Raw genomic sequence first — 20,779 nt, 5'->3', positions numbered from 1 at the left:
CTCTAGAAGACATTCACAGTGAATGTATGTTAGTATAACTAATAGACAGTCATTAATAAAAAATATCTTGATTTGAAATAAGACCATCATAAGATGCAAGAATGTGTATACTGTATGTACTGACTTACATGTGGAGTCCAACTGCAAACTGCATAGACTCTGATCTGCCAGTGCATGATGTTCAAACAGATCTGGGTCTGTGTAGTTTGCAGTTGGACTGTACAGGAGTAATTAGGAGAACAAACAACATGGAACTTAATCTACAGTTGCATTATGCTATGGCAGATCAGGATCTTTGTTGTCTGCAGTTTGCCTCTACTTGTAAGCAAGTAAGACGGTATAGTGTTACTATTACTTATATCAGTTTATCAGTCAGTAACTACTTGTGTCAGTCAGTAACTACTTGTCTTCATCTATTTGTCTTGCTTACATGCAGTTTATTATTTTACACAACAAATGCTGGATTATGGTTCTAAACTTGCAAACTGTCAAAAGTGTAGTGAATTGATAAATTGCAAAATTATGTAATACATATGGTACCCATTCATATATAATGAAGTGTTGTCAATCAAATTGATCAATAACCTATGATATTGTCTGCTAGTGCTTTTGTTTGGAGGCAAATTTCTACTAAAAAGCTACAAGGTAATGGTGGCCTGCATACATATTTGGAAACTGCAGATAATAAACGTTTAGAAAAGAACTGTTTTATTTGACACCTCTTTGTGGTACCAATTAGTCAAACTCCGTCACGGCTGATGGACTATTATAATCATCTAAGAAAGAATTACTTTCATGATGTTCGTTCTTATCCGTCTGTTGAAAAATCATTTGTATTTCTCATTAGTGATACTAATATATTCATTATAAGAAATCTTTTCTTATATCAATTTCAGCTTTCTGATTCAGACCATCTTTATATATATATATATATATATATATATATATATATATATATATATATATATATATATATATATATATATATATATATATATATATATATATATACACAGTCTCACACACACACACACCTACCTCTCCCTCGATAACTCGCCCACAACGGGGTCCGCACACATAGACCGCACTATAAGCGAGGCGCGAATTACCGAGTGACCTCCAAAAACTGAGAAGGAAAAAAAAATCGCTTTGACATCGAAAAACCCGTAGGGGGGCGGTGTTATGGAACTGAGCTGTTTAATGACTTAATCCTCATTTTACAATCACGGCGATAATAATTTTTAATAATGCGCTTTTTCTAAGGAAGTTGTTCGTTATTCTGTTTAAATAAGATTTTTTTTTCTCTCAAAATATCCAGCATATGAAACATCGTTCCAGCTGGTTTGAACAACCATCACGTGTACGCGAAAAACCTGTGTATTACGTCACTGCTTTTTTTTTATGAGTCTGGTTCCCGTAGTGGTATTTAATAGTATCTTGCCAAATCGGCAGTCCACAGTTTGGGAACTAGACTAACTGTTGATACACCACCAAACAAGATTCCTATTTTTTTAAAAAACACGCGACATTTATTTCGTGACACGTTTACGTCGAAATTCAATTTTTTTGTGTGTTATATTAGTACAATGTTAATGTCGTGATTTCATTGGAAGTAATAATGAAATTTCGTATCATCCCTGATGATATCTCTAAATGCCAGTTCAAGAATTCTCTGAAACTCGCCTGCCCACAATGGTCCGTATCTGTGAAATCAAGCTCTTTATTTTACGAAGTATTCTTTTCGCCTTGCTGCCTTGGTATCTTTGATCAGTTATGAAAGAGTCAGTTAATTTAAGGTAGTTTCTATTACATACACAATAACGTTTATTACAGTGTTCGATTGATCAAAATGAAGTGAGTTCACCCGACATGCGACCGAGGCCGCTAGATTTTAAGTTAGTCCGCCTTTTGTGCCTTTTAACTTTTCTTTTATTCCACCTCCTTTTTTTATTATTCAAAAGACGAATTAACGTGATAATATAAAGGAGGCCAGCTTTTAATTCAGTGCAACAATACAACAAATACTTCCGCAAGTCAATTATCAAAACACGGTCGGCACTTAATTAGGTTCTCAGAGAAACGCTCGCGGACATCGCTGTTACGGTAGATTGACGCATTTTACGTTTAATTACAAGAGGACACATTGCACTTATTTCGATTACACTTAAAAGGAACTAAACGATTAAACTACTGCCTCCACTCGGCGTAAGTGACATTTTCATTGATCGAAATTTCCTTACATATCGTTAATTGCGGTGTACTAGGAATGTCATTTGGAAAGAAAATGTAAAAAATTGTACGAGTTATTTTTAAATTTGATATTACATAGTGTTGATTAAAATTGACAGGTCTTATCTACCGTTTTCAACGATAAAACGAGCGATACATCAGAGTTTCCGTTACCAATTTTGATCGCGATTTTCTTCAAGTTCAACAAATAGGGATACATTATTGGGGTATTTTCGGGTTTAAAAAATGGGATCCACGCCTGACACCGCGTTATAAGCGGGTTCGGGAGTTATCAGGGCACGAATTATCGAGGGAGTGGTGTATATAAATACAGAACTTGTGTACACTGTTTGTACTTAGTATTGTATTATGGGATGGATCACTCTAATCAAATTACTCCAATGAGAAATTTTTTGAATGCTTTTTAGAAAATAAAATTTTCAGCAAATGTTCTGTCATTCATGCAGTTTAAACAACTTCTGTAAAATTTACCAGTTGTATACCTTAGTTTGTGTTTGAATTTGTGTGCTTGTGTAATACCAATTCTGTGGCAGTTTTCTTTTGTAATCTCCATCACTTTGTTTTTGAAGTGCTAATCTCTTTATGAAAAAACTTTATCAGACATATCAATTAATAGTAAGAATGTTCTGTATAGGTTTTATTTTCATTCTATTCACCATGAATCGGTCTTCTAAAAAACATGAAACATCAGTCAAAAGAAACCAGCCTGAAATTTGTTTGGAACCCAGAGAAGTTTACTCAGTGGACAAAAGCATGATTGAAATAGCCATGACAATTTACAAATTTGGAATGAAAATTTTTTAGCACCACCAAAGGCAACCATATATATAATGATGTTTTTTTTTTTTTTTTTTTGTTTTTTTTAAATGCAAGTGTTTAGATTTTTGTACTCTGACTCATCTGTAGTTGCTGCATGACACAAGTGATACAAGATTATATGGGGTTTAATGTCTAAGTTTTTACCAATTCATATCAAGAGTAATGGTTATCAGTGACATGGAATAAATTACTCAAGCACGTGTAATTTTTACTTTGGTAAATCTTTGTTTGTAATTGATTTATCACCAGGTGACTCGGATTTTACCACCTTTAATCTGATGTAAATACAGGCACACTTAGAGTCATAGAAAAATATATTTTGATTTTTGACCATAAAATTAGGTTTGAATTTCAACATGTTATCATTCGTCCAACCCATTAATGTCTCAGTCATAGCAAGGCAAAATTTCATGTTTTATTTTTGTGCAAACACTTTATGCCAGCTCCCTAATTTTAGAGATTAACAGCTTTGTTTTGTTTTGTTGTTGTTGTAGGGTTTAACGCCATTTTTCAGCACACGATAGGCTATACATGGCGGCCAGTATTAATGGTGGAGGAAGAACCCTGGAAAACCACGGAAAGAACCACCGACCCTCGAGAAGCTACTGGCAAGCTTTCTCACATACCCACATTGGCCGAATCCGAGACTCGAACCTACGCAGACAGACGTGAGATGGCAGTGATCTGTAACGGAGAGTGCTGTAGACCACTCGGCCACTCGGGGCCCCGAGATTAACAGCATTATCTGCATCAAAACAAAATGGAAATGCATTGTTGTTTGTTTCTGTTATCCATCTTGTGTATTCTATTCCCGTTTTCCTGTCATTACTTGCAGAATAGATGATGTGTAATTTACATTTTCATCATAAATGTGATAATTATAAAAAAAAATTCAACAACAAAAAAGATAAAATAGAACCCAAAAAATCTCTTTTAATTATTTAATTTTATTTGTTAAGTCTGATGCACTATAATAATAACATCAATTAATGTCAACAAATGTTACATAAATTGAAGACAAGAATTAATAGAGATGGATACAAAATAGTTTTCATGGCAGAAGTGAAATAGCCAAAATTTACATAGATAACATATACATTTCACTGGACATGTACATGCCAATAAGTATGTTCCCACTCTTAATTACATGATACTGAATTTCTCAGGCTTACATGATTAATGTCTGAATTACATGTATATACTATACTAGATTAAAATTTCTAAACTCTTTGATGTTTCATAAATAAAAGTTTAGAGAAAGTTTTGGATATAGAATATTCTGTTTGAAGGAGACAAGCTAGACAACTACTTAAAGCAATGGATGCCTCACAACAGTACAACATTAAACAGTGGTTCCTGTATCTACACATCTGAGAAAAGGGACCAATTTTCATGTTATATAATCCTGGAATAGCTGACAATCACGACTGCAAGTAATTTGAATTTGGGAAGGGAAATTTTTTGTGAAATTTGATTCCCTCATTAGATCAAGGTTAAAAATATGATGTCATAAAAGGCAATTTGATAAAATACTTTCTGGACAACCCCCCAAAAATGAATAAATTAAAAATGAAAAAAAAGACAAGAAAAACAATGTAACTATACTGACTTTGCATCGAATTACTTTTTTTATATATATAAAAAATGAGTGAATTCTAATGTGACTCATTTCCTTTTAGCTTTCCCTTTCGTGATCAACATTTCAACAACAGAGGCAACAAAAAATAAGATTAAAAAATATATATAATAAAGACAAAAATTAAAAAATTAAAATCAAAGCAGAAAAAAATAAATTTTCTCCTAACTTTTCTTGGAGATGAAATAAAGAACTGAATCTTCTTTGATAAAACAGGGAATGCAACTGTCGATTCATGTTTACATTTTTTTCAGACTAAAATAAAAACAATGAAACTCAATTAAGTTTCCTCAATATAATACACATATTTCCAGGGTCAATTTAAATAAAGTACATACATTGCCATGTTGCTATCTTGACACACCCCCCCCATTAGATTAAGATAATATCCCCCCTGCCATGAAAAGTCCTCCATGTCAGCATTAGTATATGGTACCAAGAAGGCTACTGATGAATGGATCTCGACGACCTAGCCTTTGGTCAAGGTATATGGTCTTGAATGAAACTTAATGTGCAGCAACCATTTTTCTTGGACTTACAATGGTCATGATCTTTGACCTTTACACCCTAGAATCAACAGGCTTCTTGATTACATTAAGTGCAAGCTATACACAAAGTTTAGTCAAGGATATTACTCTAGAGAAAAAGTTCTTGTGAAAACCCATTTTATTTATGCCACAATGACCCTTGACCTTGTGGTCCCTAAAATACATGTCTCCATATCTTTTGTCATGGTAAGAAATCTAAGCAAAAACAGCTTTTTAAAAAAAATATGAACTTGAACTTTTACCTTTTGACCTCAAAAGCAATGGCTTCTATCTTACTAAATGTGTAAGTCATCTACAAACTCTGGTGATAGGATATCTCAGTCTATAACAAATTTTGGTGCTGAAGCCATTTCTCTTCTTTCAATCAGAGACATTGATCACTGACCTTTTGAACCCAAAATCAAGAGGCTTCTTCCATATGCCCAATCCATTCCAAATGTTTGCTCCAGGTCCATGATGTTGCCCTAACATTATAAGGCTGAAGCCATTTCTCTTCTTTCTAAGAAAATCTGGACATTTAACCTTCGGACCATGAGAGTGATAGACTTCTTCCTTATTCCAAACTGACCTATACACAAAGTTGAAACAGGTATCTGATGTAGATCTAATGTAATTGTCATATCTATTTGTCTTCTTTCAATCAATGAGATCTTTTTACCCCAACATCAATGAGCTTCTTCCTTATCCCAAATGTGAGCCAGCCACCAAGTTTTGTGCAGACTGTGTAAACAATCTAGGCTGCAGAGCACTATGGTCAAAAACTCAGACAAACAACAGCTACCTAACTATGGTGATGATACACAGGTACTGGCACTTTACCACAATCATAGGAGCCACCTGACAGGTCTATGATCACTAATGGTCAGTGCCTGACTGATAGATCTGTGGCCAATAATGGGCAGTACCCGACTGACAGGTCTGTGATCATCAATGGGCAGTACCTGATTAACAGGTTTGTGATCATTAATGGGCAGTACCTGTTTGACAGGTCTGTGATCACTAATTGCAGTACCTGATTGACAGATCTCCATGAGTCAATTACTAAGTCCTTGGATTCTAAAATGTGGGAACTTTTTTAATGGCTAGGGACTGTACATGGATAATTCGCTTCATAAAAAATACAGCTTCCATTTTGTAAATCAGTCCCATTCACTACGTGTTGAAAGCATAGCTCCGGGGTCCTTCAGTATTAACATTTCCCTTTGTTTTTCTTAAAACCAATAAAACTAACAGATTTTTGTTAGAGTATTACTGCAGTTTTATCATTTAAGTAAATCATTATTAAAATTCAATCAATTCGGTTTTGAAAACTGATAATCTAGTATCACTGGGTTACTCTTGGTGAGCAAATTAACTTGATGTTGATTTGAAATCAATGATGAAATCAGTGCTATATACACGAATATACCAAGGTCACCATTATCTAAATACAAATGTACATCCCTTGCATCAGACAACATTAAGATTGGACCAGAAGCATGTTAATAGGACAGGGATGACCTCTGTTTGAAAGATTGGTGCAAGTAGAATTGAGCAATAACTCTGGAAGAATGTAAGCATGTATGAACACACAAATGAACATTCACAATGGGTATAAACAAAAATGGGATTAACTTTTTTTTACAGTCACTTTTACATAATGAGAGGTGTTTGGTGTTTTACAGCACAGCAACACAAGTAGATTATTTAGCGCTATGGTAATTGGAGTCAAGTGCCTTGCCCAAGGACATGCCTCAGTATCTGACCTGGGCTGATCAAATTTCAGGGGAACTCATCAGAAGCTGTGTGACTTTTCCTGTTCTCACATTGTTTTGCCCGAGTTAATTCTATTTAACTGGTTGGTTTGGTGGTTTTATTGGCAGATTTTTCACATTACGTGGCTATATCATACCAAGAAAATAGTAGCTAAGTGCTTTTTCCAAGGACACAAAGTCTGCTGACCAGGAATGGCCTGGGTGGGTATTGAACCTGCAAACCATGGATTATGAGTCTGATGCCTGATTCTCGACCTACAATGCTACCTAGCCCCTCCCCCCGGGTCCTTCTTGGCATCCGTCCGTCTACGAGAGACGATGGCATAGCTCCAAAGTACGCTTTTGCTTATGCCCCCCGGGTCACAGGACATTTATTATAGTTATTCAAGCAACTAAATTTGAGACAGAAGCATGTGCATATGTTCATCCCAGGTCAAACACATTTATCAAACATCAGTGTAATTTGTCACAAAGCTGTTGGACCAGTTGTACACAAGAAATGTCTTATATAGTAAACACAATCAACACCAAAAAGGATCAATAACTGGAACAACTTGTTAGACTATGATGATAAAACCAAAAGCAAATATTCAATTGATGTCAATAATGTCTGCCAAGTTTCTGTGCAATTTATCAAACGCTTCTGAAGCTACTTGTGCACAAAAAATCTATCACATACAGTAAATACATTTGACACCTAAATGGGGAATAACCATGGAAAGAGACACCAGACAAATCTATATGCACATACTCACCTCACGTCAATATGTTTGCATAAATGATGTGGTAGATGGACATGCCCAACATTATATGTGCCTATGACATTCATGGTGTGTGCATAAAGATGAATCACTGTGAGAAATACAATCATTTGACAGCTCAGTTTGAACTCATTATTGCATATGAAGCACTAAAGGTTAAAAATACATTTTCCGATTTTTGAAAAGATTCTCTACTGTCACATCATCAGGACAATATTAGTAATATAATGGTACAATATACCAGTTAATCTAGGACAGCTCTGGGTTGCAATACAAATTTAAGATTTCTAAATTGATGATGGGTTAAATTTTGTTGGATGATGTAAAGACATCAATGATGGGTTAGAGTCACAAACAACTATAACAACAGCCCTAGTGACATGTCACTGGTCCAATTATATTTTCACCATTAAAACTACCATAAGCATCCTCAACTCCCAAATACACAACTGTTATCCACTAAATATTCAAAAGAGGGAAGAATTTAAAGTTAATAGTAAAACTATTTGTACTCAAACTTACTGTTTAATAATAAGAACTATTTGTACTCAAACTTACTGTTTGATAAGTAGAACTAGTTGTACTCAAACTTATTGTTTAATGAGTAGAACTATTTGTGCTCATACTTGCTGCTTAGTAAGAACTATTTGTGCTCAAACTTGCTGTTAAATAAGTATATTTGCACTCAAACTTACTATTCAATAAGTAGATCTATTTGTGCTCAAACTTACTGTTTAATAAGAACTATTTGTGCTCACATTTACTATTTAATAAGTAGAACTATTTGTGCACATACTTACTGTTTCATAAGTAGAACTATTTGTGCTCAAACTTATTGTTCAATAAGTATAACTATTTTTGCAATTACTTACTGTTTAATAAGTAGAACTATTTGTGCTCAAACATACTATTCAATAAGTAGAACTATTTGTGCTCAAATGTACTGTTCAATAAGTATAACTATTTGTGCTTATTCTTATTGTTCAAAAAGTAGAACTATTTGTGCTCAAACTTACTGTTTCATAAGAAGAACTATTTGTACTCAGACTTATTGTTCAAAAAGTAGAACTATTTGTGCTCAAACTTACTGTTTCATAAGAACTATTTGTACTCAAACTTATTGTTTGGTACCCACAGCACTATGGATAAAGTATCTCGGTCAACACGGCTCAATATGAATACCATTCTATGTAGGCAAACCAACAAATATACAATACTTATTAGTTATTTAACAAATTACCAGAGCTAACAATAAATGTGCATCAGAAAAAATTAAAGATAATTCACATATAGTGTTAAATAATCTTAAGTATAAACAAGTTATCAGTAAAATCAGGTACACATAAAACGATAATGTCATTCAACAAAGTTGACAATTGTTTCACAGACACACTGAATAAACAAAATAACTGCCAAACACAATTATGTGCCAACAAGTAACTATGTAACAAAACATGACACACAACAGTGCAATTGTGTATTGCAAAGCAATATCTGAATGCAGTTGAAATAATATGATTTCATACAAGTAATGAAAGTGGTCCATGTGAAATTTACTGATATGATGCTCCAATAAGGATGAAAATAAACTGCACTAACCATTTTTGTGTCAGAGTAATATGGAACAATAGTCATCCAATGAATAAAAGATAAACATAAAATGGTATACTAAGGTTGAGGTGGTAAATTACAGTCGAAAAGCAGTAATGAGGCATGGATTGAATGCTATTTTTAAGCTAAGAAATAAAATATGAATGCTAAAGCAACAAATACAGTATATATTTCAAGAGTTAGTACCCTTTCCTAAATAAACACATTTTGAGAAACCATTTGGGTAATAAATGAAATGTATGCAGGCATTCAGTCCAGCAGTAGTATAATTTCAGTGCAAGCATTTCTCATCTCATTACACAATTAACAAATTTGTGTATCATTCAGTCCAACAGTAATATAATTTCAGTACAAGAAATTTCTGACTTCATGATGCAATTAATAAACTTGTTTATCATCCATGTATACCTTCTGAAGAACAAATTGAAAAAAATCAAGCACTTAGAGAGCTAGAAATATTAGTACAGCTTGTGGGTGCTGTGTCATACAATGAGTCATGCAAGTAAACAGTAGGTAGCATTACTATAGGTTTATATCTACTGTATTATGCTATACAATACAGTCATGCTATTTGACAGCTGGTAGCACTGATACAGGTTATACCCTACTCAATTATGTAATACTATAGTCAGGCTTGGTGACAATTGTTAGCATTGATATGCTTGGTTATACCTACTGTATTATGTAATGCTATACAGTTAGGCTTGGTGATAGCTGGTAGCACTGCTACAGGTTATGTCTACTGTGTTAATACTACACAGACAGGCTTGTTGATAGCTGGTACCATTGCTACAGTTTATACCTAATGTATTAGGTAATACTATACAGTCAGGCTCAGTGACAATTGGTAGCATTGCTACAGGTTACACTTGCTGTATTATGTAATAATATACAGTCAGGCTTGTTGACAGCTGGTACCATTGCAACAGTTTATACCTACTGTATTATGTAATGCTATAGTCAGGCTTGGTGACAGCTGGTACCGCTGACGCAAGTAATACTTACTGTTTTATATAATACTATACAATGATGAATGCTAAGTGACAGCTGGTAGCGATGAAGTAGGTCATACTGTGTTATATAATGCTAAACAATAACTCATGCTAGGTGACAGCTGGTAGTCTTAATTTAGGTCACACATACTGAAATTAGGACATGCTACATAACACTGACTGACAATGTGCAATTATGATTTTACTAGTAAAAACATATTTCTCTTGAACATTTTGTGGCATCATGTTTTCTCATATTCAGCAGCCCACACACTGTGTGACAGCTATACTTACATATGGTTAAATTGAGGTTATATATCTACACCAGTTGTGGCTTACAAAAATGAACTAAAATGAATATCTTGTGTAACTAGAGTGATAATCTAGTGTAACTAGAGTGAATATCTTGTGTAACTAGAGTGATAATCTAGTGTGTTTGTGCTGTATTTTCTCAGCTTTAGTCTAGCTATTACAGCGACTATGCTTGAGTTATTGAACCAAACATAACATGGAGTCATAATTGAGATCTATCCCATAAAGCATATATCCAGCACCTTTGTAATTCATAAAGAAAATCAGATTGGAATTTATTGACAGGTTAAATCATCCTCCCATGATGGACTTCACCTCTGGACGTGTACTTGCCCAGAAATGGTGACCATAGAAACAAACAAAGAAGTTATACCTGGATGTAGCTATGGCCAGAAAAGAAAAAAAAAAAAAAGAAAAGAAAAACACTGTGCTTTTCTGTCTAAACCTGGACAAGATAGTGGAGATATTTATAACACATCAAAGTTGGACAAAAATGAAGTAGGCAAAATTGCTCCAATCATAAAGACACTGGAGTACAACTGCAGCCCCAAGCTGAATAACACTGTAGAGGGACATAGTTCAACATCAAATACAGCAAAAACATAAAACCATTAACACTTCACTAAAACTAACCACAACTAACAATATGCAAGACGAGTCATGACACACAAGTGACTTTCACAAAACATACAATTCTCATGGATTTTTTTGTTGTTGAAGTGATGGATTTCTCTACTTTTTGTAAATAAATTACAAAGTGTTTCAGGAGAAAAGCACATTGGGGAATTTTTTTATCATTAAAAGCTGAAGTACAAACATAAATTTCAATAATTTGTGAGTAATGGCACTAAATATATGAAATAAAATAAAATATACATGTGATAAAATATAAATGACAAATGTTCCAGGCACTTTTAATGTCAATACTAGCAACTATTAAAATTTATTTCAACAATGCTATCAAACTAGGAGAACTACATATACCTTGCAAATCCAGCCATCCCTGGCTAAAACCTTTTAGTTACAAAGTTTAAAGTTATCTTTCCACCTACGAAGCAGTTAGAGTGAGCTCCCTTTGATACAGGATAGGTGCCAAGTCCAGTGAATATTTCACTTCATAATGGAGCAAGATGTAATTCCCAGTGTATGTATGTGTGTCTGTGTGCACACTGTGTGTGTGTGTGTGTGTGTGTGATACTTGGATTTTTAATTTAGCTTTAAGAAACGTTCAGTCATATCGCTATGATGTCTGCAGTGTGGCAGTTCACAGTGATGTCTAGCACTGAGGCATCATGCTGCAAACATGTAGCATAATGTCCCACCCAATCACTTTATCCTGACACCAGGCTGACTAGTCCTAACACTAACCTCTTAATTATGGTGCAAATTGGATGAGATACATATGGGTGGTGCATATATTACATGGGTTTGGCAAACTGGACCATGATCATTTGTCTGTGGCCACCAATACAGATATAATATTGGAGTGTCGCTATTAATACTCCAGAAGTGCATGCTAAAATATAAATTCTAATAAAAGGTACATGTAGGAAAGACCAGTTCACTACCTTTATGAGTAAAAGAACATCTAGTAACTATGAAGCGGACAATATGGCTAAACTATGCATAGAAAACATACCTGTATGTATCCAGCTGAGGCAGAAACTACACAATAATGTAACTGAGTTTTCTGCAGTACACACAATACATGCACATAAAAATGTACTGAAATGTCACTACTAATGTCGAAAAAGTTCATGCTATAATATCTATTGTAAGACAATGTTACCTGTAGGAAAGGCGAAATGATGGCTTATACAGGTAAAATCAGTAAATAATTGAGTTATATAACCATTAAGTAGATGCTAAGACTAGATTAATTTAGAAAACTGAGCTTTATGTATCTCACCATAGCAGAAATGAAATGGCAATATCATATGAGTTTTCAATAAGACACACCAGACCTGTTTATATTTAAATACAGCTATTGCAATGTGATGGGATGCACTAAAGATCTGTACCAAGGGCACCTAAGTCTAAGAGGATGTAAAAGTGATTACACTCAAAATCCAGACACTTTTCTTGTCAAAGACAGAAAGAACAGAAAAGTTGAAAATTTATGGATGGAGTATACTTTCCTTTGAAGGCAACACCCCTTCATCTTCCTTTAAGGCAGAAAATTTCCAAAATGCTTGTATGTGAATTGTGAAGCCTCTTTGTCTGTAGATTGCATGCTCCTCAGCACAAGCAGAAGTAGTAACCTAAGTATTCATGCAATCTGGTATTAATCCCTTTAAAAGGGGAGATCACTTAAACTGCCAAATATGAGGGCAGATGGCTTTGTGAGGGCTGGATTTGCAAAGTAGTGGTAGTTCTCCAAAGGTATTATGATTGGTTAACATATATTTTACCTCATTAACCCCTGGAGGTTTTTGTCATTTTCACCTGAAATGTGAGTTGGAAACACATTTTGGGGGCCATTTCTGAATACATCGTAATACATCGACTTCCAAGAGATTTTCCATTAGCCTAATGCATAGTCGTGTCAGAAACATCATTTTCCTTTGGTGATTTTGCTCGCACATGAGCAGAAGGGTAAAAGTTGGAGATTTTTTTATAATTGTTTTTGCTTAACATTATCATCATTATCATATCAAGACCACTCTTTCTTCCAAATACCCACCGTATCCTACTTTTTGCAAGGGTTTACCTATCTGTGTGCAGTTCAGACTGGTCTGCCTTAGATCTGAGGCCAAAAAGTCTAAAATCCAGACACAAAATCAGATTCTGACCACGGGTGAATTCTGGGTGAAAAAAAAACTGGTCCAAAAAATTAGGTTTTTCCCTCTGTATTTTGTAGTTCAACTAAAACGTCCAGATTATTTGGTATCACTGTTGAGCTACATCTGTCTACCTTTCTATAATGTCACCCACTTTAGTGTATCGTATATGACCTTGATGTTACAGAGCATGGCAGTAGGCTACTACCTCCTGCCATGTAAACGTGATGCCAGGGGTTAATGAGTTAACAAGAAACATGTTCTTCTTGTCTTATTGGAGCAAAACAATCAGAAGAAAAGAAAAACAAATACCCATAACTGCAAAGCTAAATTCTGATCCTAAATTACAATACTGCATATATGTGTAGTATCCTTCTAAATTACACAAATGTTCTACTGAAATATATTCATCTTGTATTCTAAATTTTGTTTAATCTGGTTTGGTCACCGTTTCCCAAGTTACAAAACTTTGTCACTCCAAACCTGGGATACTGAGTAGTCGATATCATTGGTTGCCTCCCTTGCTTTCCAAGAGAGAGAGAGAGAGAGAGAGAGAGAGAGAGGGTATATTAACGGAGAGAACAAATGACTATATAGCATACGAGCTGGGAGTAATACTAATTATACTTGTCTTTCATTAATATGTGCAGAATTTGCTTATGATAAATCTAATTGGATATGTTGATACAGGACTAAATTGGATAAAAATCTGATTATAAATAGCCAGTAAAATGCTCACAAGCTCAGCCAATCAAATGCACAAACACCTCATCAATATTTGAATTTGCTAATAATTTCCATAAATATAAGATCTCGATCATTTAAGTCCAAATTTACTCTGGACTGAATACAGTCACTAGAATGTAACAAATTCAGTCAATCCGATGCAAAAGAACATTTCATCAATATATGTTCATTTTGCTCATAAATTTACAGTTAAGATCTTAATGATTTAATCTATACAGCAATTTTGCAATCCAATTATCTCATTTAACTGTTCCTTTAAAACCAATAATGGTACACTGATGTCAAGTTAACAATTGGGATAAAAACAAACAAGAATATTCCCTACTCTTTCAATAGTGAAAAAGTCAGATCACAGAAATACAAGTCAAAGTGCATGGCACAAAGAGTCCTTCACTATGTCCATAATACTGGATATATTATCATGGTCCCTATAACCCATTATTTATTTTAATAATAAAAGCAATTAATTATTCATATTATGTACTGGTACTAAAGACTTGCTGCAAATAAGATGTCACAAAAGTTTATTTTGTATACCATCTGTAGTTTTACTATATGGCATTGTACTGGCAGAAGAGAGATTAATGAAGCATTTTCATTAAACTAAACAAAAAAATTGTTCCAGTTGATCTTTAAGTTTCATGAAATAATTTTTTTTTTTTAACATTCATTTAGGCAGAAAATAGATGTGTGGATAGGATTAACTTTTGTATTCTAAATCTGATATCGCAAGATCACTAAATTTCTCCACTACTAAATAATCTGCTATTTGGTATGATATGTTACATTTAGTTTTCTTTTTAATCGATAAGGACAAATGATACAAGATCATACCTGTCAACTACTTGCTCACAGACTATCCAATTTGTCCATGATGACTTATCTGATAGTCATTGTATGTAATACCTGGTTGTGACCTTAAAATGTTTTGTGACAACTGGATTATGATTAGCACATGGATCACAGAATTATGCATAAAAAGAAATGTAAGAATCACATAAAAAAATGTGACCTTATTATTACTGCGATATTTTGGATACAGGGACACATGGATATGGAATAGAAATTAAGGTCACAACACACCTGCTGACAGGTTTATATTTATACATTTAAGAAGTTATTCAACATCTTAAAACTAGATATAAAACAGAGCAGAATAAATATGATATTCTTCATGTAGATTGGTTTGGGTGGAGTACCAGCTGGCTATCTTTAGATGTGCCTGTGTCTTGTGCATGTTCAGAATACTGAGGCCTTTTGCTACTTGATGGACCAGCCTCCTCAGAATCAGATTCATGGCGTCTCTTCAAACAGCGTATTGGCACGGATCCATAATCCAGAGGACACGGACCTAATAACCAACTGATATTGTTCTCCAGGAATTCACGAAGACCTGGTGGTAACTGAACTGCTGCAAGCACGTCCAAATGTTTAGGAATGACTTTTCTCAACACCTGACAGCACATGAACTGTAAAGATGTTTTAAAAGAGCGAGATCGGATCACTTTCATACCACTGCGAGCAGCTGTTGATGACACCATTGGATATAGAGTTTTCCCCTGTAAGCCTCTGAAGGCCACACCTGCACAAAAAAATATTTATTTGTTTATTCTCAATTTTCTTTTAGTAAACTATATCACAAGAAAAAAATAATTTGGCTTAAGACTAAAAAACCAACATCTTTATGGTATCAAAGACAACTAGTCTGAACATATTTTCTGCACTTAATAAAAGATCAATTAATAATTCTGATGCATACTGGCTTTTAATTCTGAAAATTATCTCATCACAAAGCAACAAGTACTTAATTTGTTTCTTAAGACGACAAACTTCTATGCCTAATAAGAGATAGGCCTAGTTTATTTTTAATGAACTCATAAACTAACTGCTCTCACATGCTATATATGTATGTGTATATAAGTATGTGAGCATGTATGTATGTGTGTGTGTGTGTGTGTGCGTGCATGTATGTATGTAGTATTTTACGGCACCTCAGACAAAAATGGCAGTACAATGGCAACAACTGGTTAAGTTTTGGAAAAATGTAACACTGAATTGCAAAACATTTTAAAGCCCTTTAAAAAAGTGTCAGTTAAGTACAACAAGATAAAATATAAAACATAAAGATATTGAAATTCTGTACAATATATACACAGAAGTCAGAAGATGGTTTACCCAGTGGTTTTCTATTTTTATAAAATGATAATGTTCCATTCCACATATCTAGGTAAACACCAATAATAGTTCCTTGACCAAACTTGGTGGCATATGATTGCTTGTTATTTTTGTGATGCTTTATTCCAGTATAGGACAACCCCCAGCTATCTCCATCACGACCAAGCATACTACAGAACTTGTGTCTATACTTATTTAAGTCAATATCTGTTGTGCCGACACCAACCATCTGCAATAGAAATTACATGAGAAATTTAAAGACCTGAATGCTAACAAACAGCTTACTACAGTACAAAAAATAATTTGTTTTAAATAGTTGTCTTCAAGTTCCCTTTGATGATACAAGTGCCAGGATATTTCTTACAGACCTTCTAAATTTGTTTTAAATACATGTAGTTGGAATTATAATCAGACTTCAAACGTCTATGATGCTTCTAGTGGCACAATATTTCAGACAGACCTTTCAAATTTGTTTCAAATACATATAGTTGTTATTGTAATTTGACTTACAGATATTTGAAATTTACAACTTTTCATCAGCTGCACATGTGACAACTTCCAGAAAATCTCATGTCTAGGAGACAAAATTACATGTATACAGTAAGATTTTTCCAATATGCTTAATGCAAATGGTTGTGAGAAGAAGAACCTGGACACTATATTCAAGTGAAAAATGAAAACAAAGTGCTCTCAAAAAAGACACTGATAGGTTTAGTGTATCACAAATTTTAAAACATCAATAATGACCATCTCTATTTTAGGAGGAAATAGAAGCATATGGTAAACTTTGAAATACAAATGTCATCATTTTTAAAACCTTCAGACATACATACACACACATACACACAGAGTATGAATCTTAATCCAACAATAGTGAGTGTCATAATACGTTAGCTGCAATCAAAGAGTAGCCCAGGACAGTATGCACTATCATAACAAAGTGCTGGCAGATCCTGGTCTGTGCAGTTTACTTGGAGTAATGAGTAGAACAAAAAAATATAGACCCAGATCTGCTGGTGCACTATGCTACTGCAGACACGGATCTTTGTTTTTGCTGATTTATGTTTTATTTATGGTACTGAAACTTGTCAACAGAGTTTATGGATCTGAGCCATAAACAGAAAGAAACGATCGAGGTGGGTGGCTTGGGAAATGAAATGCATCTAAGTCCAAGTCTGGAACTTTATCCTTTTGGGGTGAACACAGCTTGGAAACATAGCAACAGAAAAACTGAAAGTTAGAACTTCTTTGCAGGCTGATTGTGATTATGCTGCCATTGCCACATTCTAATGCTAATACAGAGAGGTCATTCTCCATTCTTATCAAAATACAATGTGGTTAAGGGGAAATCTAGAACAGATAACTATTGACAGTCTGTATACATGTAATGATAATGACTGTCTTCAATGATCATCAGATAGTGATCAAATGAAGGAAACTTAAAATGCTACTGGATTTTAATTTTTTTTTAAAATGCATGGCAATGAACTATATAATAAACAACTCTTCTTTCCTCATTAATTGACAATACAATGACTCATATATATTAATATTTTTTTATCATAATCTTAATTGGATTAATTTTCACAACTTGCTGTTTTATTATGGCATGAAAAGAATACATACTAAAAATGCACTAGTTTTGTTTTCTATCCCCTTAAAACATGTGAAAATTTATGCAGGAAAAAAACAAACTACTGGTTTCTAAGCCAATCTACTGATCAAAATTTTCTAAATCTACTGGTTTGAAATCCTGGTTGTGTCACATGTATCCCCCAAAAATAGACCTTACCATATCTGTGCCATACACTGGGGTGGTCATTTTTATTTCCCAGTAGTACTGATCTTGTTGCATTGGGAGTGTTCCCCTCACTGCTGCTGTGCCACAGCTGTAATCCACATGAAACAAAACTTCTCGCTTGTCCATCTTCAGAAGACTTGCTGAAGACTTAGATGAATCATCCCAAATCCAATCAAAGTCTGAAAATATGACATGAAAATGAAAACATTATTATTAAAATCGTTAAGTATAAGTCACACTAGGGGGTGATTCAGGCAAAACAGTCATCTTCATCCATACAACACTGTTTCAACACACCAGGAAAGCAAACTTTCCACTGCCATCAGTTTCCATTACACAAAGATTCACTGGATGAATTTATTGTTGTTGTTGTTGTTATAGGGTTTAATGCCATTTTTCAGCACAAGATAGGCTATACATGGCAGCCAGTATTAATGATGGAGGAAGAACCTGTGAAAATCCCGGAAAGAACCACCGACCCACAAGAAGCTACCGACAAGCTTTCTCACATACCCACATTGGCTGAGCCTGAGATTCGAACCTATGCAGACAGAGGTGAGATGGCAGTGATCCGTGATGGAGAGCGCTTTAGACCACTCTGCCACTCAGGGCCACTCTGGATGAATTTAAACCTTTGACCAATCAGAGTACCCTTTACAAGAGTCATGTGCTAGCTAATATATGGAATGAATAAGTTACAAGGGTCATTGCAGAATTGGAGCAGACAGATAGTTTTTAAAAAACCGATTCAGAGATGATATAAAAAATTGACTGTATCAAGAAAAATCTGATTCAAGTCAGGAGAAAAGCGGAATTCCGCTTTAAAACAGAGAAAAATCCTGTCTGAAATTTATTAACAACTAGCAAGTGGCCTGATAGTCTGCAAGATTAAAAAAATAATACTCCCACACAAATCATTCGAAGCATTGTTGGTTTCCATCACCAATAATCTCAGAAAAAAACAATGAAACAAAGGTGGAAAACAGCTTTTCAGTCTAGTGAGTCTCTGATCTTTTAATTTATTGTATAATTCTTTCAATAAAAATAATCTGTGACCATCTTTGGCTACATGAAATGAGATGTCATAACAGTTTACTATTTGTTTTTTTGCTGTGCTATGGAATGAGATAGTCCTACATGTAAGACCTCAACGCTCATATTTAAAAAAAAATTTAACAGTGCATCAGGGTTTTACTGCCTAACTAATGGTGCTGTGTAGAGTGTTTTGATGTTGACTAACATCGTAATGAAAGTAAAATTTTCAGGAATATCTCACACAACTGGCAACTAAAATAATGATGCCTTTGTACAAAGTAAAGTCATAATGTTTTAGTCAGACTTTACTTACTCTGATGTCTTTTCTCTAATAAATTCAAATTCTCACAAATGAAATGGACCTGTTTTCAAGTTTCATTGGCATACATTTCAGTTGGCTGGAAAGCGAAGAAAGCTGGGAATATCAAAATTGGGTTAAGCTGAAATATTATTCTTTAATGAAACGAATACAAATATATTATGCCTAGTGGAACTGTAAGCAACGTTTTGTTTCGTTCAGGAAACCTATCCCCCACATGAACCTACTTGAACATACTGCAGTATACTTTGATTACTGTCACATTTCAACAAATTCAAATGTCAACGGAACATGAAAATACGTCCATTTGCAAGTGTCAGATTGTTATTCAACCAGGATGAAAACAGCACAGTAAGTATATTAATTACATATCAATTTGTGGAAGAATGTTGATATGGGATGCCAAGTGTGTGAGTTATACCTGAAACTTTGATTACTCGTTCTGATGTCAACCGACATCAGAACACGCTATACAAGCACGTTATATGGGTAGTAAGACATAGCACTAGAACAAAAATAACATGTGCTGTCTTACATTGTAGAACTATGGAATGAGACAGGTTAACAGAACTTAGCCATGTTACGATGAAATGATGGAACCGGAAGCCTTATACAACTTAATCTTTGCCGTGGAAAATCTTACAATTATCATCTTCTCCACATAAACAGTCCCTCTCTCTTCCAGTCTTGTAGCAATCACAAAATGCCTCGCCCTTGACTGGTCTAGCAGAACCAACAGTTAATGGAGAAATCATATCACGCTCTCGGTTTAAATCATCTTCACTGTCAACCTCGCTCAACTCCTCTTCGTCTTCTCCGTCCCTCTCCCCATTTCTTCCTCTTGATATTTTGTGCGGATCAGAAGCAGATTCGTCTAGTTTTTTACTGGACATTCTGACATATTTTCGATAAATGTTACAACTTCTGATCTAACAATTTTTGACGCAAAACACGAATTCAAAGTACACAGTTCGTCGAAAACCGGATGTTTCTAGTTTTGCATTCAGAATTTCGGAACAATGTGATAGATATTTTTAGCATTCCGCATGAGAATGAATTTCTTCAAAATTAAATTTAAAAAAAAAAGAATTACATTACATTAAAACAATAAAACAGTATTATGCAATACTATGGAACCCCCCAAAAAATGCCCTTTCAATCTCGCAATATTGTTTCGTTTGGACTGCCTCGGTTATTTCTGTTTCATAGGATTGACCTCGAAGTTTCTTTTGGCAAGGG

At 34.4% G+C, this 20,779-nt stretch overlaps 1 protein-coding gene across 1 annotated transcript; it reads right to left on the bottom strand.

Annotated features, from left to right (window-relative positions):
- Positions 1-3,996: 3,996 nt before the first annotated feature.
- On the bottom strand, positions 3,997-20,676 carry LOC149803805 (SPRY domain-containing SOCS box protein 3-like). Its single transcript, XM_089953616.1, has 4 exons — positions 20,184-20,676; positions 18,178-18,365; positions 16,386-16,614; positions 3,997-15,792 (listed from the first exon to the last, which is right to left on the bottom strand). Exons 1-4 carry the CDS (start codon positions 20,431-20,433, stop codon positions 15,383-15,385), a joined length of 1,077 nt encoding a protein of 358 aa, XP_089809742.1. The 5' UTR covers positions 20,434-20,676; the 3' UTR covers positions 3,997-15,382.
- Positions 20,677-20,779: the final 103 nt, after the last annotated feature.

The sequence above is a fragment of the Sinohyriopsis cumingii genome, chromosome 3, assembly GCF_028554795.1.
Source record: "Sinohyriopsis cumingii isolate HCF-2022 chromosome 3, ASM2855479v2, whole genome shotgun sequence".
NCBI lineage: Eukaryota > Metazoa > Mollusca > Bivalvia > Unionida > Unionidae > Sinohyriopsis > Sinohyriopsis cumingii.
This window is presented reverse-complemented; position numbering and strand designations above follow the sequence as displayed.

What these genes read in the sequence shown, in the direction of transcription:
- LOC149803805 (XM_089953616.1), bottom strand. Translation starts at nt 20,433, where the DNA reads ATGTCCAGTAAAAAACTAGACGAATCTGCTTCTGATCCGCACAAAATA. An exon ending in ATGTGGAGAAGATGATAATT is followed by an intron (nt 18,366 to 20,183) that starts GTAAGATTTTCC and finishes TCATATTTTCAG; the next exon opens with ACTTTGATTGGATTTGGGAT. An exon ending in TAAAAATAGAAAACCACTGG is followed by an intron (nt 15,793 to 16,385) that starts GTAAACCATCTT and finishes TTTTTTGTGCAG; the next exon opens with GTGTGGCCTTCAGAGGCTTA.